Source organism: Melospiza melodia, chromosome 7 (genome assembly GCF_035770615.1).
Source record: "Melospiza melodia melodia isolate bMelMel2 chromosome 7, bMelMel2.pri, whole genome shotgun sequence".
Taxonomy (NCBI): domain Eukaryota; kingdom Metazoa; phylum Chordata; class Aves; order Passeriformes; family Passerellidae; genus Melospiza; species Melospiza melodia.
The window spans coordinates 29116053-29137991 of record NC_086200.1 but is presented as its reverse complement, the minus strand read 5'-3'; the positions used below and the strand labels follow the sequence as shown (position 1 = coordinate 29137991).

The 21939-nt window shown below is 60.0% G+C and overlaps 1 protein-coding gene across 2 annotated transcripts; it reads right to left on the bottom strand.

Annotated features, from left to right (window-relative positions):
- Positions 1 to 3242: 3242 nt before the first annotated feature.
- Positions 3243 to 21880, bottom strand: ARID3A (AT-rich interaction domain 3A). Of its 2 annotated transcripts, XM_063161011.1 has the most exons (8): positions 21468 to 21880; positions 20662 to 20977; positions 6882 to 6954; positions 5680 to 5863; positions 4889 to 5136; positions 3739 to 4035; positions 3574 to 3660; positions 3254 to 3483 (listed from the first exon to the last, which is right to left on the bottom strand). In XM_063161011.1, the coding sequence occupies exons 1-8, from the start codon at positions 21863 to 21865 to the stop codon at positions 3284 to 3286; spliced, it is 1803 nt and encodes a 600-aa protein (XP_063017081.1). In that variant the 5' UTR covers positions 21866 to 21880; the 3' UTR covers positions 3254 to 3283. The 2 variants fall into 2 exon arrangements, with proteins under 2 accessions (XP_063017080.1, XP_063017081.1); XM_063161010.1 differs by having other exon boundaries at positions 3243 to 3483; positions 3574 to 4035.
- Between the last annotated feature and the right edge of the window lie 59 nt (positions 21881 to 21939).

Below are 21939 nucleotides of genomic sequence, written 5' to 3'. Positions count from 1 at the left end.
CCTCCCCAGCCTTAAATGGACCCTATGGACACCCCACAGACTTATGGAGACCCCATAACCCTGTGGACCTCCCACAGCCCTATGGGGCCCTATGGACCCTCCACAGCCCTATGGGGACCCCATGGACACCCCACAGCCCTATGGGGACCCTATGGAGACCCCATAACCATATGGACTCTCACAGCCCCATAGGGACCCCATGGACACCCCACAATCCTATAGGCACCCCTATAGCTTCATGAGAACCCCATGAGCACCCCACAAAACTAAGGATGCCCCGGATACCTCCCAACCCTATGGACGCCCCACAGGCCTATGGGGAACTCATGCACATCTTATAATCCTATCATCACCCCATAAATCCATTGATACCCCACAACCCACAGGGATACCCCAAATCCATAAGGAAATCCTATAGAAACCCCAAACAACACAACTTTTTTTTTTTTTTTTTTTAATATTTCTTCACTTTACAGGGTTACAATTGTCTTAAATATTCTGACGTTTAAATACAATCTGTATAATAATGTTATTATAAAATGTAAACTTTCAGTGTTTTTTTAAGTTTATTTTCTCTTTTTTTTTTTAATTTTTTAATTTTTTTTTTTAATAATAATCAAAAAAGTCTCAATACCTGAATGTTTTGCAAAAACTGAAATCTTTCACCGGGGCCCCGGGTGCGCCCGAGGCCGCCGCACTCAGAGGTAGAATGTGGTTTATTTTTTTATTCCTTTTTTTCTTTTTTTTTGTCTTTTGTGGTTTTTTTTTCTTTTCTCATTTTCCTTTTTTACCTGAGTTAAGATATGCAACGCTGGGGGGGGAAGGGGGCAGCTGCAGCTGGGGCTGCTCCTTTAGTTTAATCTTCTTTCCAAACCCCCCCCCCCAAAAAAAACTGATTTAGGCTCTTTTTTATTATTTTTAAATCGATATGCAAAAAAAGAAAAATACAGTGGAAAGTCACCCGCTCTCAAAAACAAAAATAAAAGGAGGGGCAGGGAAAGGAGGGGGGAGGGAAAATAAAAATAAAAAACCCAAAACAACCCAAAATAGTGACTGTACAATGCAAAAAAAAAAAAAAAAAAAAAAATCACAAAGAAAATCTAAGCCTGCCCTGGGCATGAAAATTGAAAATTCCCCCTTGGAATTTCTCCTTATGGGGAGCTGGGCTGGACCCCAACAGCAGCAGGAGCTGGACGGACCCTCCCAGGCCCCCCCAAAAAAGGGTCCACGAAGCCATCAAGACCCCCACCCCAAAAAAGAGCCACCAAGGGGATTCCAGCACTGAAAAAAAAACCCAAAAAAACCCAAAAACAACAATAAACCAGCTGGGGGAAAAAAAAAAAAAAAAAACAAAAAAACAACCCAAATCCCCTGAGATCGCCACTTCCCCGAGTGAAATGAAAAATAAAAGGTTGGGGTTGGGGGGCACCTGGGGAAGGGGGGAAAAACCCTGTGCTCCAGGTGGGAACCTGAGAACGGAGATACCGAGGGGGGCGAGGGGGTTTCGGTATCGGCTTGGATTGTGTCTCACGCAGGTGTGGGTGAATAATTTTTCTTATTTTTTTTGTGAGGGGGAGGAGGAAGGAAATATTTAAAAGAAACTGAGATTGCGAGGTTTAAAATAAATGCTTTGGGTTGTGTGCTCCAGAGCGTCCTGCAGCTCTGAGCATCCCCATCCTATGGATGCTGCTTGGTTTTGGAGGAAATAAGCCCAAAGTGGCCTTAAACAGTAGTTTTATGCAAGGGGAGGAATAAAAATTAGGATTTGGCGGTGGGGGAAGGAGCAGAGCTGGACCCAACCACCGATAAGGAGAGGAGAAAGGAGATTCCAACTTTTTTCCAAGCTCCCATTTTCCCTGATGAAGACTAATATATATCATTTGCATGTTAAAAGATTGATTCTTTTTTTTTTTTCTTTTTTTTTTTAGAGAATAAAATAGAAGCTATTTACAACAAAACAATCGAAAACAACCTCTTAAAATCCTGCAGAGAGTGGAGTTCCCAAAACAAAGGAGGGAAAAGGATGGAAATGAATAAAATATCTCCCTATTTCCAAATTTTTTCTTTTTTTAGGATTTTTGGTTTTGCTTTGTTTTTTCCTTTAGAATTCCGGGGGGGTTTCGCTAGAGCTCGCGTCGGCAGGCGTCCGTGCGTCTGTCTGGAGGTAACACGAGTTAAAAAATAACAATAATTATAATAATAATAATAATAAATGTACAGTGCAAAGTGTGATGTGAGTGAGGTAAACGGTCCCGGAGCGGCGCAGCCGGACAGCCGGCGGTGGCTCCAGCAAAACCCCCCGGGCTAAAGCTTTTCTGCCTGGAAAAGGAAAATCCAACAACAGGAGAACAAGGGCAGGGCCCATCGAGAGACTGAGAAGATCCAGGAGAAACCCTGGCAAGACCTCAGGGGAGACCCTTGGTGAGACCCCAGGTGGGATCTCAATGAAACCCTGGTGAGATCCTGGTGGGACCCAGGAGAGATCTCAATGAAAACCTGGTGAGATCCTGGTGAAATCCTGTTGAGACCCCAGAGAGACCCTGGCAGGACCTTGAGCAAGACCCCAGAGAGACCCTGGCAAGATCTACGGTGAGAGCCTTGGTGAGACCCCAGTTAGACCTTGGCAAGACCTCAATGAAACCCCGGTGAGATCTCAATGAAATCCTGTTAAGACCCCAGAGAGACCCTGGCAGGACCTTGGGTGAGACCCTTGGTGAGATCCCAGGGAGACCCAGGCAAGATCTCAATGAAACCCCAGTGAGACCCAGGCGAGATCTCAGTGAAACCCTGGTGAGATCCCTAGTGAAATCCTGTTGAGACCCTGGCAAGACCTCGGGCCAGACCCTTGGTGAGATCCCAGTGAGACCCTGGCAGGACCTCGAGCAAAACCCCAGAGAGACCCTGGCAAGACCTCGAGTGAGACCCTTGGTGAGACCCCAGTGAGGCCCCAGTCTCATCCAGGTCTTGGGTGAGACCCTTGGTGAGATCCCAGTGAGACCCAGACGAGATCTCAATGAAACCCTGGTGAGATCCTGGTGAGATCCCAGTGAGACTCTGGCAGGACCTCGAGCAAGACCCTGGTGAGATCTTGGCAAGACCTCAAACGAGACCCCAGAGAGAGCCTGGCAAGACCTCGTGTGAGACCCCAATGAGACCCCAGAGAGACCCTGGCAAGTCCTCGTGTGAGACCCTTGGTGAGACCCCAGAGAGACCCCAGAAGACCCCGGCGAGCCCCGGTGCGGCCCCGTCCCCCCGCGGGCGCCGGTGCCCGAGGCTGGGGGCGTTAAGGCGAAGAAGCGCTGTTGGAGGTAGAGCTGGGGGGCACGGCCAGGCCGGCCGGGGCGGGGGGCACGCTCCCGCCGCCGCTCCCCACCCCGCTGCCGCCGCTGCTCCGGCTGCTGCCGCCGTTGCCTTTGCTGTAGGCAGAGGAGGAGGAGGAGGAAGAGGAGGAGGAAGGGCCGGGCGTCTGGGCGAACAGCACACCTGGGGGAGAGAGCAGAGAGCAGAGCTGAGGCACGGGCGCTGTGAGATGGATGGAGGGCAGCGGGAGCGTGGCGCGGGGCAGCCCCTCACCTGCGTACACGATGCCGTTGATCTCCACGGACATGCTGATGCTGTTGGTGCCGTTGCTGCTGGCGGCGGCGGCGTCCGGGCGGTTCTCTGCCGGGGAGAGCCGCGTTACCGAGCCCGCCGGGGCCGGGAGCCGCGCGGGGCCGCGGGGCCGGGGCCGGCACTGACCTGGCGAGCGGGTGCCCTGGCTGTTGATGCGGATGCTCATGGGCAGCTGGGCCGTCATGGCCAGGAGGTTCTGCTGCAGCGCCCGCTGCATCAGCCGCTGCTGCTCGTCCGTCACCAGCGCCAGCTTCTTCTCCGGCGGCTCCCCCGACTCCAGCTTCTCCCGCAGCTGCTCCAGCGCCGCGGCCTGGGCGGCCGCCGCCACCTGCACCGCGGCCGCCTGCGCCGCCACCACCGGGTGCCCGGCCAGGGACACCGGGAGCCGGCTGGGCATGGAGATGGGGATGGGAGAGTCCTCCTCTGCCGGGGGAGCGGGTGTCAGGGGTGGGGACACAGGTGGTGCCGCCACCCCGGGGTGTCAACAGTTTGGTGCCCTGCTGTCCCTCCAAAAGGTCAGAGATGGGTGGTTGGAATCAGGGTCCCCAGGGTGTCAACAGTTTGGTGCCCGAAGGTCAGAGATGGGTGGTTGGAATCAGGGTCCCCCAGGGTGTCAACAGTTTGGTGCCCTGCTGTCCCTCCAAAAGGTCAGAGATGGGTGGTTGGAATCAGGGTCCCCAGGCCCCAGGGTGTCAACAGTTTGGTGCCCTGCTGTCCCTCCAAAAGGTCAGAGATGGGTGGTTGGAATCAGGGTCCCCAGGCCCCAGGGTGTCAACAGTTAGATGGGTGATTGGAATCACCAGGGTGTCAACAGTTTGGTGCCCTGCTGTCCCTCCAAAAGGTCAGAGATGGGTGGTTGGAATCAGGGTCCCCAGGGTGTCAACAGTTTGGTGCCCAAAGGTCAGAGATGGGTGGTTGGAATCAGGGTCCCCAGGGTGTCAACAGTTTGGTGCCCAAAGGTCAGAGATGGGTGGTTGGAATCAGGGTCCCCAGGGTGTCAACAGTTTGGTGCCCTGCTGTCCCTCCAAAAGGTCAGAGATGGGTGGTTGGAATCAGGGTCCCCAGGGTGTCAACAGTTTGGTGCCCAAAGGTCAGAGATGGGTGGTTGGAATCAGAGCCCCCAGGCTGAGCCCTGGAGCCCAAGGACGGGAGAGCAGCATCACCCCTCTGCCTGCTTCCCCCAGCTCTCCCCATTATCATTACATCTCCAGGCCTTAGCAGGGAGCTCAGCTTGCAACCACACCCTGGAGCAGGCAGACCCCAGAACAACCATTACCTTTCTTGATCTTCTGGCCGGGCGTGATGGCGCCGCCGTTGGTGGCAGATGCCAGCCCCAGCGCTGGCACTGGCAGCTTGGGCGAGGAGAGGAGGCCGTGGGTGCCACCGGGCGAGTAGGCAAAGAGGGAGCCCCCGAAGCCCTGCCGCCGGCCCTCCCGCCGGTTGCTGTCGATGGCCGCCTGCAGCTCGTTGGGGTTGCTCAGCCCACGCTTCTCACACTCGTAGGGGTACAGGTACTTCATGTACCTGCGGCCAGACGGGACACGGGAGGGATGGTGAGGGCGACACAGTGGCTGGGCACCCCTCCCCATTGTGTGCCACCCCCATTGTTGCCTCCCCACTGCTCACACACAGGGCTGTGCTGAGCAAGAGGGACCCCCAAGGACTCCCCGTGTCCCATCCCCATTTGCTCCATCCCCACTGCTCACACACAGGGCTGTGCTGAGAGCATCCATGCCCTGCACAGGGTAGGGGGACCCCCAAGGACTCCCTGTGTGCCACCCCCATTGTTCCCTCCCCACTGCTCACACAGGGCTGTGCTGAGCAAGAGGGACCCCCAAGGACTCCCAGTGTTCCATCCCCATTTGCTCCATCCCCACTGCTCACACACAGGGCTGTGCTGAGAGCATCCAACCCCTGCACAGGGCAGGGGACTCCCCGTGTGCCACCCCCATTGTTCCCTCCCCACTGCTCACACACAGGGCTGTGCTGAGAGCATCCATGCCCTGCACAGGGTAGGGGGACCCCCAAGGCCTCGCCCCCTCCCCATCCCTCCGAGCCCCCTCTCACTGGGTGCGCAGGGTGAAGGCCGCGCTGGTGATGGAGGTGGGCAGGCTCAGCCCCTTGGTGATCTCCCTCCACAGCTTCTTGTTGATGACCTCCACCAGCCCCCCCTTCTCGGTCACCAGCGTGTACAGCATGTACAGGTCCAGCACCTGCTTGGCCATGATGGGGATCCTGTTCACGGGGGTCCCTGGGGAGCGGCGGGAGGAGAGAGCTGCTCTGGGGTGCTGCTTTCTTACCCAGAGTGGGGGCGCAGCTGCTGAGACCCCCGTGGGGCAGTGGAGGGGCTGGGGGGGGGCTCATGCTGCTCCCTCCCCTTCCACTGTCCCCTTCTTCCCCCCCCCCAGGCCCTCCCCTGAGATCAGCCCCGAACAAAGGAAACAGAAACTCGCAGTTTGCAGCCACAGCCCCGCTGCCGTGGCTGAGCCGGTTCCTCGGGCTGAGCCAGCACCCGAAAACAACAAAAGTTATTTACAACGGGGTGGGGTGTTGGGGTGGCACAATCCGGCTCTGAGGGTCCCCTATGAGCATGGGGGGCTTGTCCCTCCAGCTTGAGGAGGGGGCTGGCATCCCTTATTGGGGTCCCCACCTTCCCAGCCATGCGGTGAGGGACCCCAATGGATGCAGGTGGGGTGACTCCAGGGGATGGAGGTGGGGGGACTGCAGGGGACGCAGCCAGGGGACAGGACATGGCCAGGGGGACCCAGCCAGCAGCCCCAGCCCCCCTGCACAGGCACACGTGCCTTCCCAGTGCTGTCGGACAAAGGGCCAGAGCCAGCCCTGTGTCAGCACTTCCAGCGCTGTTTTCCACGCAGGAACCAGACCCTCGAGCAGGATTCAGCCCTTCCCACCCCCGGCCCCCCAGCCAGGGCCTCTCCCCGGGCACAGAGAGGGGCTGCAATAACCCAGGCAATGGGCAGAGGGGGCACACAGCCAGGGGCTGCAGGTCTGGGTGTGAAGGGAGGGGGACAAGGAGGGGCTGCAGGCTCTGGATCCAGCCCAGCAGGTTTGACCCCGCTGTGCTGGAGGGGTTAAAGATTAACCAGCAGCTCAGCTGGAGCCGTGACCTCAGGGCACTAATGAGGGGCAAGGAAATGAGCCCCTGGCCTTGGGTGGGGGACGTGGGGGGCGCAAGGTGGGTGTGGAGGAGCAGGGTGGGCACAGAGTGGGCAGGGGGGCACAGCGTGGGTGTGCAGCTGGGTACTCACCACGCTTCTGCATGAAGCTGAACAGGTCATCCAGGAACTCCTTCCTCCTGGGGTCACCATCCAGCTCGTACAGCTGCATAAAGAAGAGAGAGATGCTCAGAAACCCCCTTAACCCATGTGTGTCCCCCAACCTGAGACCCCTTGGCTTCCTCTGCAGCAGCCTCAAAGGACACCAAATGGTTTGAGGGTCCCTGCAGAGGTCCAGGGGGTTCCTGCAGCTTGGGCTGACCTTGCCAGCCCTGGTTGTAGCTCAGCTCCGGGATCATGGCTGGAGTGGCTCCCAGGCTGCCAACACCGCCCCAGCTCCTCCCAGGAACGCTGACCCCTGTTATTTTTAGCCTCCACAGCCTGCACAGCACAGCAACTCTTCAGCGTGGTCCCTCCGCGCTTGGGGTGCCACAGAGAGAGAGAGCCATGGCCAGGAGGAGCCAGTGTGCCTCACCATGAGCCTGTGTGTGCCACCACCCTGCAGGGACACGTCCTGCACTGGGGGAAGGCAGAGCTGGGCCAGGCTCTGACACGCTGCTGCACCACCTCCATCACCGGCTCTGCTTGGGGCATCTCCATGTGGGACCCCCCACCCCGGCACATTCCTGCCTGATTTATGGCTTTTATGGCTCAGCACCGGCCGGTTGGAGCGCCCGGCACGCCGCAGGCACACACCACGCCACACCACGCAGCCTCTCCCCAAGCCCAGCGCTGTTTCTGCCTGCAGGCTGGTGGATAATCCCCCCTCCCAACCCTCCCAAACCCGGGCAGGGTGCTGGAGCAAGGGCTGTGGGGGCAGGCGTTGCCCAAGACACCACCACAGCTCCGCTTTTCTCCATGACAGCTCTGAACAACTGCCAGGGGGGGCCGGGAGGGGGCTATAAATAAATAAATACCCCCCCAAAATAAGCCAGGCACGCACTGCAGGTGACCCACGTGCCCACTCCCTCCATGGCACCAGGGCTGTGGGCAGGTGGATGGGTGGGCACGGTCCTGCCTTGAGCCCCCTCCTCCTGCAGCCCCGCGGGGAGGATCCGGATCCTGCAGGGCCGGACTCGCCCGCCGGCGCCGATCAAAGGGATCAATGGGGCCGCATGATAAGCGGGGCCATAAACCCCCCCAGTTCCCCTGGGAAACTCGGCAGGCTCGACCAGACCCTTGCACACCCCCAGGGCAAGGGCAGGAGCCACCAGCACCACCGGCAGAGACCCTCAAAACCCCCTCAAAGACCCCTCAAAGGAAGGGGTCTGGTGTGGCAGTGCTGTGGGGGGAATGAGCCATGGCACAGCAGCAGTGCTGTGAATTTTGGGGTTGAGTAACACTTGTGCCAGCTGAGGGATGTTGGGCTGGTGCCAATCCAGCCTCCCCCGTTTCCTTGAGCAGCTCCAAGAGCCACACACAGAGAAAGGAAAGGGCTTCCCCAGCGCCCGATGCCATCCTGGGGAAGCACCGAACACTCTGGTTCATCCAAGACCCTCGGGGTCATGATCCACCCCCCTCCTGGACTCAGTCCCGAGGGGAATGGACGCGTTTAAGAGGATGAAAGAAAATTAACCGTCAGCTGAGGAGAGCGTGGCCGGCCAGGACAGGGGGATTAGTGGCTGCGGCAGGCGGCTGCCCCGAGTGTGAGCCCCGGTGGTCCAACGCCAAACTCAGCTGATTGCAGCCACCTCTCCCCCCTGCCCAACTGTGATAAAGCCATGGCGGTGCCCAGGGATGGTGGGCAGAGGGATCCCCATGCTTGCCCTGCCGGCACACCCGCCACGGCTGCCGGGCAGAGGATGTTGCACAAGCTGCTGCCCATGGTTACGGCACCAAGCAGAGAAACAAACTCCCCTTGGGACCCTCCAAACCCTGGTTTACCTCTGTCACTGCCAACAGAACCAACTGCCAGTGACAGGCACCTGCCCAAGGTGCTCATCTGGCGGCACTGTGGGGTGAGGACATGCCCAGCCACGGCTGGGACGTGCCTGGTGTGCACTGTGGTGTGTGACAGAGAGCGTTTGCCAAGCCCTGGTGTGCACTGTGGAGTGTGTCAGACTGCATTTGCCAAGCTCTGGTGTGCACTGTGGTGTGTGACAGAGCGCGTTTGCCAAGCTCTGGTGTGCACTGTGGTGTGTGACAGAGCGCGTTTGCCAAGCCCTGGTGTGCACTGTGGAGTGTGTCAGACTGCATTTGCCAAGCCCTGGTGTGCACTGTGGAGTGTGTCAGACTGCATTTGCCAAGCCCTGGTGTGCACTGTGGTGTGTGACAAAGTGCGTTTGCCAAGCCCTGGTGTGCACTGTGGAGTGTGACAGAGTGCATTTGCCACGCTGCCCCTGTCCTCCCTTACCACCCCTGTTCCCCCTCGACCCCCCAGCACAGGCAGGACACGGAAGGGGACAGACAGAGACGAGTGACTCCCAGCTGCCCCTCGCAGGATTTCCTTGCATTGACGCCATCCGCAGCCAACGGCACAGCAGCCCCGAGAGCCCCAACGGCAGCGCAGGACAGCTGGGACAGCGGGGCTCGGAATGCAAATTGGGGAACAGAAACTTTCTGCTTTTGGCAGCATGCGAAACCCAGCGCGCAGCTGAGCCTGGCACGGGCCGGCGCTGCCGCACCGAAATCAGCAGGTGCTGAGTCTTGTGCCTGCTTGGTGCTGATCCCTGCCCCATGCCCGTGCCCTGCTTCCTGCTCTCAGCCCTGCTTTGTGCCCAGCTCAAGGCCAGCTCCTCGCAGGAGCACGCGGCGTCGCGGTGCTCGGTGCAAAGGTACCGGCGTGCAGGCAAGGCCGCCCGCTGCCGCTGAGTCAATACATTTATGTTTCGTAATTAGGGAGCTGGAAACGACTTAATCCAGAACGCAGCTGCCCCGGGAATATCCTCTTACCCTGGGGTCCCCACGGCAGGGTGTGGTGGCAGGGGACACTGTGGTACACAGCCATGCCAGCCTGGCTTGGGGGGAGCAGGAGATGCTCCCCACATCCCTGAGAGTCCCCTGGGCTGGGGGATGTGACCCAGTGCTCCCAGTGCTGACCATTCCAGGGTGAATGCTCGATGCCAGCAGCACGGGGTGGCTCTGGCCACAGTGCCCAGCCCACCTGGCCACAGCACAGCCCCTCGGCCCCCGGCCGGCTGAGGACACGGAGCCAGATGGCCGTTGCCAGCAGATCCATAATTAAGTGGAGGAGGAATTAGGCAGGCGGTGGGCGGGTGGCCCTGACCCCGGCCCCAGCACCCCCGGCAGGATGCCGGCCCGGCGTTTGGTGTGGATGACCGGATTAATGTTTCAAACCAGATTACAGGAAAATCCCAACCCTGCTGGCTTTCAAAGGGCAGGCGGGAGGAGGCGGCCCCATGGCAATGCCAGGAATGCGGGAGAGCCCTCGGCACGGGCCGGGGATGGGGGGTCCGAACCCTCCCCAAGCCCCCGAGCAGGAGGGGAAGCATCGTTTCACAAGGCTCATGCTGGTGCCAGGCAAATCCCCCCTTCGGCAGGACTCCCTTGTCTGCCCCATGAGATGTCATGGAGGAGTCCGTGTCCCTGCATCCCACGTCCGAGTTAAAAACATAAAAACACCTCCCCTTCCCCCCCCGCTGCTCGGTTCCGGGTTTTCAGGCCTCGGGGATTAATTTTCAAGTTTCTTTTCCATTGCCAGGAAGTGGCAACACTCTCGGTTTTCCTCCTTCTCTCCAAAACCGGTTTGAGACGTGCACACCGTGACGCGAGCCGGGACTGGGGACAAGACCCAAGGGCCACTGCAGCAGGGATGGGGGCTGGTGGCAACCTCCACCTTCCAGGGGCTAAACTCCCCCAAATTCCTGTATTTAAGGAAAAAACACAACGCAGGCAGCAGCGGGGAGAGCTCGGCAGGTAGCAGGAGCAGCAGTGACAGGATTGAGGGGTTACTCCTCTCCTTTTCTTCCTTTCCTTCCTTCCTCTGGCAGCCCCCGGGGATGCATCCCTTTGTCCCGCGGACAGCGAGGGGCCACGCTGGCCTGGGGAAGAGCCTGCTCACACTAACGAGTTCTTTAACCAAGAATAAACACATTTATGGCGCGTTTCCCGTCCCACTCCCAACCGCTACACAGCCCCCGGCCTCTGGCACGCCGGGACTCGCAGTGGGGTCGGAGAGGGCACTTATTCAGAATAAGAAAGTCGTTTGTAAAAACCAGAGCCAAGGATTGACGCGGGGCGTTTCGGAGGCGCTGGGGATGTGATTTCCTGTAAGGCGATGGCTGAGTCAGGACTGGGGGTACCCAAGGCAGCAGCTCCTCTCTCCATGCACAGGGTGCAGGGTTTGCTGGGGTAAATCCCTCCCGGTGAAGGGCAAAGGGAGCAGTCCAGCCCCGGAGCAGATTCCTACGCAGATAAAGCGCTCGGCTTAGGTACAGGTCACCCCTGGCTGTCCCCATCCCTAATCCCCTGCGAGCCCCCCGGGGAGGGAAGGGGCTGCTGGGGGCAGGGAGGAGTGCGTGCCCCTTCCCCAAAAATGTCCCAACACTTTGCTGGTGGGGGATGTGCTGGCTGGAGCCTCGCCCACATGGCCAGAGCTGGCGGTGACTCCACTGACCGGCCCGGCGGGATTCCTGCTGCTGGAGCATGGCCGGGCCGGGCCGGGCTGGGCTGGGCTGGGCTGGGCTGGGGGGCCGCTTCCGAGGGGGCAGCTGGGCAGGGGGCCCGGGAGCTTCCCGTCAGCACCATTGTTCACACCGGTTCCCAGCATTGTCCCCTCTTCAGGGGACACAGCCCGAGCCCAGGTGCCTCTCTGCACCCGTACCTCCTCCCCGGGCTGCGGGATCCAGTGGTGGGCACAGCATCCACTGGTGACAAAGCCAGTCCTGATCCATCAGCACGGCAGTCTGGGGGTCCCCGAGACCACCCGGTGCCCACCTCCTCCCCACACAGGAGCCATGCGGGTGACCCTGGGGGTACCCGGCGGGCGGTGTCAGGGCACGGCGGGTGTCAGGGCACCGCGGGCGTCCCCGAGCGGCGCAGGGGACGCTGAATGGGCGAATTAGTCACCGTTTAACCCCGCTGACCCCCCATTGTCCGTGCGCTGTCGGCCGCCCTCCCCAGCCCGGCCGTGCCGCTGCGCCCGGCCAGCCGGCAGCTCCTGGGATCCGTGTCCCTGAGACACCAGATCTGACACCGGCTCCCGGGACGGCTCTTCCACTGCTGTTCGCTCCCAGCACCCCAGGACCCGAGTCCCTGATCCCCCTGGGCTGACACAGCTCCTGGGATGCCTGTGCCACTGCTGTTTGCTACCAGCATCCCAATATCCCTGTCCCTGATCCCCCCTGGCTGACACCAGCTCTTGGAACAGTGTGCCACCGCTGTTTGCTCCCAGCATCCTGGGATCCATGTCCCTGATCCCCCTGGGCTGACACCGGCTCCTGGCACTCCTGTGCCTCTGCTGCTTGCTCCCAGCATCCCTGTCCATGATCCTCCCGGGCTGACACAGCTCTTGGGACAGCTCTGCCACCGCTGTTCGCTCCCAGCATCCCGGGATCCATGTCTCTGAACCTCCTGGGCTCACACTGACTCTGCCACTGCTGTTTGCTCCCAGCATCCCAAGATCTGTGTCCCTGATCCCCCTGGGCTGACACCAGCTCCTGGCACTCCTGTGCCGCTGCTGCTTGCTCCCAGCATCCCAGTATCCCTGTCCCTGATCCCCCCGAATTGACACCAGCTTTTGGGATGCCTGTGCCACCGCTGTTCGCTCCCAGCATCCTGGGATCCATGTCCCTGAACCCCCTGGGCTGACACTGACTCTGCCACTGCTCTTTGCTCCCAGCATCCCAAGATCTGTGTCCCTGATCCCCTTGGACTGACACCGGCTCCTGGGAAAGCTGCTGTTTGCTCCCAGCACCCCAGGATCCACGTCCCTGCCACAGGCCAGGCTGACAACAGCTCTCAGAACGCCTGTGCCACTGCTGCGTGCTCCCAGGACCTGTGTCCCTGATCCCCCTGGGCTGACACTGGCTCCCTGTGCCACTGCTGTTTGCTGCCTTGCCGCAGAGGAGGAAGCGATTCCTGCTGCCGCGGCGTTTCCAGCGGCACTTCGCTGCTGGCCGGCAGCGAGCCAGGCTCTGGCTGGAATCAAAACTGGTTCCGTGTCTGCGTGAGGACGTGTGGCACAGCCTGGTGAGGGGTCAGGGATAACTGGGGCGCTGGGGCTGCTTCCCTGGGCTGGCTGGCTGGCTGGATGGGAGCCAGCCCAGCAGCTCTCCCGGCCCTTGCTGTGTGCGTGCTGGTGCATGCCCTTGACACATGCTTGCTATCACACCGGACCTTGTACAAATATTAATCCAGCCGAGTCAGGCGCTGTTGAGAAAGCTCGTCTGAGGAAGGACAGACACCAGGCTGGCTCCTGCCACCAGGGAAGGCAGCTGAGAATGAGCTATGCAGTGCTAAGCTGGGGAAATGTGGCCAGAGCAGCCAACTCAAACTCTCGGGGCACCTGGTGAGCCCCCAGTTCAGGCTGTCCCTCCTGTGTGACTCCAAAGATGAAGCTCCTCAGGGTTGGAGGGCCAAGACCCTCATTGAGGACCTGACCCGGGTGAGGTGGCAGCAGCAGCAGCAGCAGCAGCAGAGGCCTGGAAGCCAAGACAGGGGTTTAAATTCCACCATATGTAAATGATCGTCTTAGAAGGGGATCGCGGTAAGCCCCGGCAGATGAGTCACCGGGGCTTCCACCGCCCGCTGGGATTTGGCTAATTGCAAATCTGTTCCTGAAATGCGAGGTCCTGCACCTCTGCCCTCCGTCAGCACCACCGAGGGGGTCCCTGGGGTCCCGTGGGCAGGGCCAGGGTGCACAGAATGCTTGGGAACGCCACGGCCGAGCCGCTGGAGGAGCTGGAAGGGGTCCAGCAGCCACAGATGGGGTTGACAGGAGCCAGCTGTGGGCTGTCAGCCCCGGGAACCATCACTGCTGAGCTGCTCTAGCAGCGCTGAAACCTCGCAGTTTCCTCACGCTGAGAGGAGGAGGTGGTGGTGGGCACTGTGATGGCACCACAGTGACAGACGCCATCCCACCGTGGCACCTGAGCAGGTGGCAGTGTGAGACAGCACGTCCCAGGTGCTGGAATGTCCAAAATCGGGCACTGGTGCCCAAGTTGGAGGCTCCACAGGGGAAACAGGGGCAGGAGGTGAAGCCCTTTGCTGCAGGGGTTTAGGGCTGGTACCTGCCTGGGCGTGCCCAGTGCCACCTGTACCAGGGTGAGACCCCAAGCCAGCTGCTGTGGGGGGACAGGGAAGCCACTGTTGCCACAGAAATGACACAGCCCAGCCTGTGGGACACACCAGGAGCAGGGGCCTCTCCTCAGGGGTGAGCCCTGGCCTGCAGCAGCCCCAGTGCAGGGTGGATTATCCCAGAGTGGAACCCAGGCACAGGCAGATTAAGGGTCAGGGAGCGGGTCAGGAGCTGGGCAAGGAGCTGCACCCTGAGCCCCCAGTCTGGCTGCCCCAGGGGCTCCGAGCAGGGCCCCCCAGCCCCAAACACCCCCTGCCCTGGCCCCCCTGATTGCAGCACGTCCGGCTGGGCCCTGCGACCAGCTGCCATTTCTCCTGCGGTTTGGGCCAGAAATAGGGTGATGGAGCAACCCTGCCCTTGCCCAACGCTGCAGTGGGGGCGGGGGGCTCTGCTGACAAAGGCCCTGCTCCCTGCACTGCTCTTTTCTTTTTTTTTTTTTTTTTTTTCCTCTCTTTTAAATAAACCCTGTTAGTTCAGCTGTGCCGAGAGGGGAGGCGGCCGCCACCTCCGCAGCCCTTGAGTCAGCCCGGGGGGCTGGGGCGTGGAGGGAACAGGGCTCTGGGAGGGCCAGGATGGGGAAATGCATTTCCCCCATGCTTTAATCCCCCCCCAGCTCTGGGGAGGTCAAGGCATGGGGGAAATGCAGCTTTGGGGGGGACACAAGCAGCGAGGAGCCAGCCCAGCTCCCAAGACAAGGGGTGATGGGGAGCTGCGTGAAGGCACTGGCTGAGAACCTCGAGCAGAAAGGATGTGTCCCCTTGTCCCTCGAGCTCATTAATCATCCTGCAGAAATGGCCTGACGAGTGCTGGGATGCCGGGAGCAGCACCTGTGAGCACCCAGGCGTCTGGCTGGGGGAGGCACTCGGTGGCTAAGCCGCTCTCGCCGAGAGAAGTGCCTGACCTCTGGCCAGGGATCTGGTGGGATTACAGCCCCGGGAATGCTCCCTGAGCTCTATGAGCCAATTACTGCGCCGGATCCCCCGGCTGGGAGCACCCCTTGGGGCAACGCTGCGGGGTGAGCAGGGGTGGGGACGCAGACCTTATCTTGGGAGGCTGTTGGGAAAGGTGAAGCAGGAAAGCCTGATAAATATGATTGTCTGGCAAAAGATTTTTGAGAATATAGAAATTAGAAGAGAGGTTGAAATGAAAGCAAGTTTTGAGATCCTTTAGTTATTGAACAACGGGAAAACAACGGTGTGGCTGGCTGAAGGTGATCCCCTTTTGATGAAACAAGATCCTCTGCCTGCAGACAGGTCCAAGGGGCAGAGCAGACCCTGCCAGCTTGGCAGAAGGGGCCCAAAGAGGAGTTTTTAGGGTTTAAAACGTAGCACAGTATGGTAATGTAATGATTCTTATAGGCTGTATGTAAATGCTATAGGATTTGTGTATTGTACTAGATTGGTTAGTGAGAATCAGAATATTCAACACAGAAGATGATTTATTCTATTGGAACGGGAACTTCGCACTTTTACCTCTTGTCTCTTGCTTCTTGCCTTTTACTCTCTTACCCCTTTTATGCTTTTACTCTCTGCCCCTCTCTCCTCTCAGTCCTGCTCTGAGCTGTGCCTGGCAGCTCCCAGCAGGGCCCTGCACCCAGGCCCTTTGCAATAAACCCCAAGTTCCATGACCAGAAGAAGATTTATTGTATTGTAACAGGAACCTTGTCCTCTTTTACTCTCTCTTTACCCTCTTTACCCTTCCTCACTCTCTCATCTCTTTACCACACTCCTGCCTTCTCTCTCTTTACCCCTCTCTCCTCTCGGGCCTGCTCTGAGCTGTGGCTGCAGCTCCCAGCAGGGCCCTGCACCCAGGCCCTTTGCAACAAACCCCAGAGATCTCTTGTTTCTGTCCATCCCGACCGTCCTACCCCCGTCAATCCTACAGGAGGGGTCCACTGCTGACTCCCCAAACTCCTGTCCTGCTCAGATCCCCTCTTTGCCTGCCTTATCTGCTGCTGGCCTGGCCAGGCACTGCAATCACCTCCCCGGCACAGCAGCACCCTAACCGGGGGCCCCAGGGCACTCCCCCCCTTATCTGGAAGCCAAACTGCCTCTGGGTGGGTGGGTGGGTAGGGGGAAGTGGCCCCCCGGCCCTGTGGTGACACTCGGGTCCCCCTTCCCTTCGCTGGGGCCCCCTCGCCCTCCCTGGGGGTGGCTCATCCGCTCGGCTGCCTAATGCAATAAAGCTCTAATCAATATTTTAAAGAAAGTAAATGGACCCTCCCGCCCTCGTTAAGAGGCCACGGGGCCCCCTGGCTCAGGCCCCACGCCCCCAGCTGGCTTTGGGCTTTGAAAAGGAGAATAATCCACGGGAGAAAGGGGTTCAGAGGGGGATCCCCCACGCCTTAAGGAGCTCCTGGGGATTCAGAGGAGGAGATACGGGCTGTCTGCCGCTCCAGACTCTCCTGGAAAATCCCAGTTCCAGCAGCCATGTGCTGGTCTGGGCGGAGGGGGGGGTCCGGTTTCAGCCACCCCCGCAGCCCTGCCGAGGTCGCCGAGTTGCTTTCGGTTTATTTTTCCCCCAGCAGTGCACTTTGAAACGCTCTATCTCGGGGTGAGCTGCACCAGCCCAGATAAGGGCTGAGGTTTTCGCGCCTGGGTGCCACGGGCACGGCTCAGATGTCCCCAACACAAGAAACCCCTGCCCCACTAAAGCACCAGCACCCCCCAAAACCCCTCAGCTGGCACAGCCTCCCACTGGCACTGTGGCGACTTCTTAAATCCTTCCTGAAGCAGAAATGGGGGTGTTAAAACATCAGCCTGAGGCAGCCACTGCAGGACACCCCGAAATGGAGAACCCCAGAGGGAGAGTGGTGGCTGCTGCAGCCAGATGAGCACAGGGAGGAGATGAGCACGGGGAGGAGATGGATTCCTTGAGCTCCTGCAATATGGGATGGGGCACTGGCACGCAGGGTGCCCGCGCCTGAGGGAGCAACAGCAGCACAGCAAACTCCAAAAGAGGCAGAGAGGCTGGAAACTCCAGCTCCAGGGGCTGCCACTCCACCAGAGAGGCTCCCACTCCCCGTATTAGCAGGGAGCAGCAATAGCAATAATGAAACAGAAAGATCAGAGCAGGGATCTTGGGGGACAGAAGCAGCAGCAGAGCCCCCATTGCGCTGGGGCACAGAACTTCGAGCAGTTTTAGCCCTTTGCTTGCTGGATTTTTATCCATTTCCCACAGGGAGCCTCTTCCTACCCAAAAATGCCCCTTTTACCCCCCTACACACCCCGAGGAGCCTCGGTGCCCCCGAGTTCCATGTGTGGCTGGGGGCTCCTTTGTTCTGCAGCGCCCGGGTCAGGCCGGGCTGACCTCTGCCTGTGCAGTAGCCGTCCCTGGGGACGGGGAGGTGCCACGCGCCGGCTCCCTAACCTCCCTCACCTCCATAACTCTTCCTCACGCCCTCCCCTTCCTCCTCCCTTCAGCTGGGCCCCATCCTCCTCCTGCCTCCGGCCCCCCACGGCTGCAAGCCGAGCACCAGTTCACAGGAATCCGTCCCAGATGGGTCAATAAAAGCTGGCGGTGGAGGGAGGATGGGGGCAGCTCCCGGCTGACAGGGTTTGGGCGTGGGGACAGGCACAGGGGGTGGTGGCACTGTCTGGTGTTCTCAAGCACAGAGACCCACGGGCCAAGGATGCTGACGGCACCAGCACAACCAGAGCCGAACCCAAACTGGATCTGAACCCAAACTGGATCTGAACTCCCTGCAGGGAGAGCTGGATAGCCAGGGAGTTAAGTTGGTGGCCGGCACTGAGGAGCTCCTCGGCAAAAATAAAAAGCAACTCCAAAAGAGCCCATCCCTCATGGAGCAGGCAGGCAGAACATTGGCTACAGCCACTCGCAGCACCACATCCCTGCTGGCTCACCCACATGGGTGTCAGGACTCAGCACATCCCTCTGCGTGCCCAGAGTTGCTGAGGACCCCGCCAGGGGGCTCAGAGACCCTAGCATGCAACCCAGATCACCTGGGAATTTGATTTTGACCCCTGAAGCAAGTTGCCAACTCTGTATGAGGACCTGAAAGTCACAGAGGTTTAAATAGTATAATAATAAAATGATCACAGGGTGAAAATGTAGATTTTAGGATTTTTGGTATGGGGGTTATGGGGACAAGATGGAAGAATTTGGGCGTGTCCAGCCTTTCTTCTTTTTCTTGTTCTCCATTTTCTGCAGTGATGTTGGCACTTTGGGATTGGTTTAGAGTAGAAGTGCACTGTCTAACATAGGTGATAGGTATTGGGAATGAAGTGTAAATATGATATATGTAGTTTGTAGTATAAAAGGACAACACAGAGAGTGCCTGTGGCTGCCCTGCTGAGCAGAAAGTAAAATTTTATAGACAAGAATTAATAAACAACCTCAAGACCGAAAAGTGAAGAGTCCAGACTCGTTCTTCAGGCACAGGCCGAAGCAAAGACATCCTGCACATCTCGAGGCAGCAATTATCAAACAGCAACCTGAGGCATGGGGACCCTGATGCTGGGGTTCCCCCTAAAGTGTCTCCACCAGCGGGGGTGGGGTACGGCATCCCGTGCCCCACAGGGTGACCCTGCTGCCGGGGCTCCCCCTAAGGCACCTCCACAAATGGGGATGGATGGGGTACAGCTTCCCCTGCCCCACACACGGTGACCCTGCTGCCGGGGCTCCCCCTAAGGCGCCTCCACCGCGGCGAGGAGCATCGAGGATGGATGGGGTTCGGCATCCCCTGCCCCGTGCTGCCCTCCCTCGCTGTTTACATTCCTGCTGCTCCTTCCCAGCTGGGCTGCTGGGCCGGAGCCCGGCGGCACGGCACGCGCTGGAGCCCGGCCAGGAGGAGCTCCCGGCCAGCGCCGGCTGTGCCTGGCCCCGCTCCAGGGGCCGCGATCCAAGCGCGCTCGCTCGCTCGCTCGCGCGGGGCTGACGTGCCGGGGAAAGCCTCTCCGGGCCCGGCGTCGCCTCCGCTCCTCCTCCACGCCCACGGAGGATTTCCAAACCCCTCCGGCTGCTTCCAACATTCAACACCCAGCTGGCTCTTCCCAGAGAGCCCAGGAAGGGATACGGAGGGAGATGGGTGCCCAGGGAGCGGGAGCGCGGCTTGGGGGCCGAGGGAAGCACTGGGAACGCAGTCGGTGTTGCCAAGTGTTGTGGCTGTGATAGAGGCCACGGCACTGACACGCCGACGAACAGGAAGATCAGAGTTGTGGTATTGAAAAGCCTTTTCACAGCTACGAGTTCACGGCCCTGGCCCCTCGCTCGCCGGCGGCAGGAAGCACAAGAGAGGGAAACCACAAGAAGAGCAGGTAGCCTGGGTGCAGCGGCGCGAGGGATGCGCAGGGCAGGAGCATCCCTGCATCCCCACAGCTGGACAGGGGAATCCCTGCATCCCTGCAGCTGGACGGGAGCATCCCTGCATCCCCACAGCTGGACAGGGGAATCCCTGCATCCCTGCAGCTGGACGGGAGCATCCCTACAGCTCGGCAGGGGAATCCCTCCATCCTTACAACTGGACAGGAGCATCTCTGCAGCTGGACAGGAGCATCCCTGCATCCCTACAGCTGGACAGGAGCATCCCTGCAGCTGGACAGGAGCATCTCTCCATCCCAACAGCCAAGCAGGAGCATCTCTCCAGCCCTGCAGCTGGACAGAACATCTCTCCATCCCCACAGTCAGGCAGCACCAGGAGGATGGCCACTGCTTCCCTCTGCCAGCCCTGTTCTGAGCCTGCCTGCATCCATGTGTGCCAGCAGACCCCGGCAGCCCCTTCCCCCATTTGGGAAGGGATGTGGCAGCCTCCTGAAAGTGAAGGGGCAGAGGTGGTCGCATCTCTCCTGACAGGCCACCATGCCCTGGCTGCTCCATCTGGGTCCCATCTGCTGCTGCTGGTGCTGCCCCTTCCCCCAAACTCTGATGTATTTAAACACACATCAAAGGTGCCGGGCAGCCCCCGGGGAGCCCTGGCTGCAGCAGTTTTCTTCTGTCAATGAGAGTGGACTGCAGCCAGCTCTGGTGCTGGGAATGTGCTGGCCTCACTGCCTGGGGAAGGCAAGGAAGGGAACAGCCAGGTGCTTTCTCCCTGGTTTCACTTTTTCATGGCATTTTGGCAGCAGCAGGGGTGCAGCTCTGCCCCCCACCAGAGCTTGAGTTGGCCTGCCAGGCATCAGCTCTGTAGTGACGGTGATGGGAGACAGACAGGTCCCCATGGAAAATGGCTTGGGGAGAGTGGAAAACCAAGAGATCCATCAGATTTATAAATCTGGCGTGATTTTTTCATAACTTCCAGCAAGAATCCTCCCATATCCCTGCAGCAAACCCAACTGCACAGCCTGCCCGTACCACAACAACCTGGACACAGGATCCACTCAGAGCCACCCAACCAGGGAAGGGGCGAGACCGAGCCCAGCACTAAAACCCCGGAGAAATCCCACGCATTCCTAATGACAACAGCAGCTGGATCCGAGGAGAACACAGCCGGAGGCGGCGCTGCCAGAGGCACCTCCCCACGCTCTGAGGACACAGCGCTGAGCAGGAGCAGCGACAGGGACGGCAGGGCACGGACAGCGCGTCTCGGCGGGCACATACCTGCTTGAACTGCTCCTCGTAGGTCCAGTCGCCGTGGTCAGGGGCTGGTGGCGGGGGCTGAGCGTGGCCCAGGCCGGGGGGCAGCCGCTCCTGCCCGCCTGGCAGCCGTGGGGGCTCCCCCCGGTAGTGCTGGGGCGCTGGGGGCTTGCGGAGCAGCAGGGACCCCGCGCCCGCCCGCACCGCCTCTGCCGAGCTGAGCCCTTCCTCTCCCATGTCTTCTTCTTCCTCGTAGTCTTCCTCTTCCTCCTCCTCTTCTTCTTCCTCTTCCTCCTCACCCAGGTCCTCTTCAAAGTCATCTTCATCCCATTTGCCCTTTCTGGAGCCGGGAGGAGAGAAGAGGTTTGGTCCCATGCTGGTTCCTAAAGTTCCATCCCTCTCATCCCTCTCTCCTGCCCACCCCAGCTGTGGGGTTGGGACCACCCACCCAGCACAGCCCATTGGTGGGGGCAGATCTCTGGGGCACAGCCAGCCCCCAGCATCCTGGGAGCAGCTCCATCACGGACCTCTCCTCTGCCAGATGGCTCCTGGCCTGGCCCTGCCCTGAGAGGATGCATGGGTGCTGCATAATTTAACACCAGCCTGGGGTCCTCTGTCCCAGCCCCACGTGGCTGCTGGGCAGGCAGGGATGGGACGTTGTGCCAACCCAGCGTGAGGAATCACCACCACAGAGCCAAACCACTGCTCTGAAATACCCCAACAGCTCTAACCCAAGCCACAGGATCCCCTCAGCCTGCCCAGCCCCACCAGCGCTGTGCCACTTCCCTGCCCCTTCCCCAAAGCCACGAGAGCCACCCGAGCACACTCACAGATCCTCCTCCTCTTCAGAGCCCATCTCCTGCTGGTACCCGCCGCCATCTTCCTCCTCCTCTCCGCGCTCCTCCTCTTCCTCCTCCTCGGAGGCCTGGCTCTCATCCGACAGCCCCGGGCTGGGCGAGTGGCTGAGGCCGGCGGCGGCCGCCCGCATGGCAGCCAGGGCGGCCATCTGTGCCCGCTGCATGTGCGCGCTCTCGGGCTCCGCTCCCTCCTCCGAGGGCGCTGCCGCCTCCTGCCCGCGGCCCCGGGGCTGCCCCGGGGGCTGCGAGGGCTGCGCTGGAGGGGACGTGCAGCGTGCTGGTGGCTGCTGCTGCTGCTGCTCCTGCAGCGCCTGCTGCAGCCGCGCGCGCTGCTGCCGCTGCAGGTTCTCCATCACCGCCTGCAGCTTCATGGCTCTGCCGGCGGGTGGGGGGTCCCCGGGGGGCCGGGGGGCGATGCACCCGGGGGGCAGTGCCCGGGGGGCAG

What these genes read in the sequence shown, in the direction of transcription:
- ARID3A (XM_063161010.1), bottom strand. Translation starts at nt 21,865, where the DNA reads ATGAAGCTGCAGGCGGTGATGGAGAACCTGCAGCGGCAGCAGCGCGCG. An exon ending in GCCTTCACCCTGCGCACCCA is followed by an intron (nt 5,137 to 5,679) that starts GTGAGAGGGGGC and finishes GTCTGGCCGCAG; the next exon opens with GTACATGAAGTACCTGTACC. An exon ending in CGGCCAGAAGATCAAGAAAG is followed by an intron (nt 4,036 to 4,888) that starts GTAATGGTTGTT and finishes CTCCCCCGGCAG; the next exon opens with AGGAGGACTCTCCCATCCCC.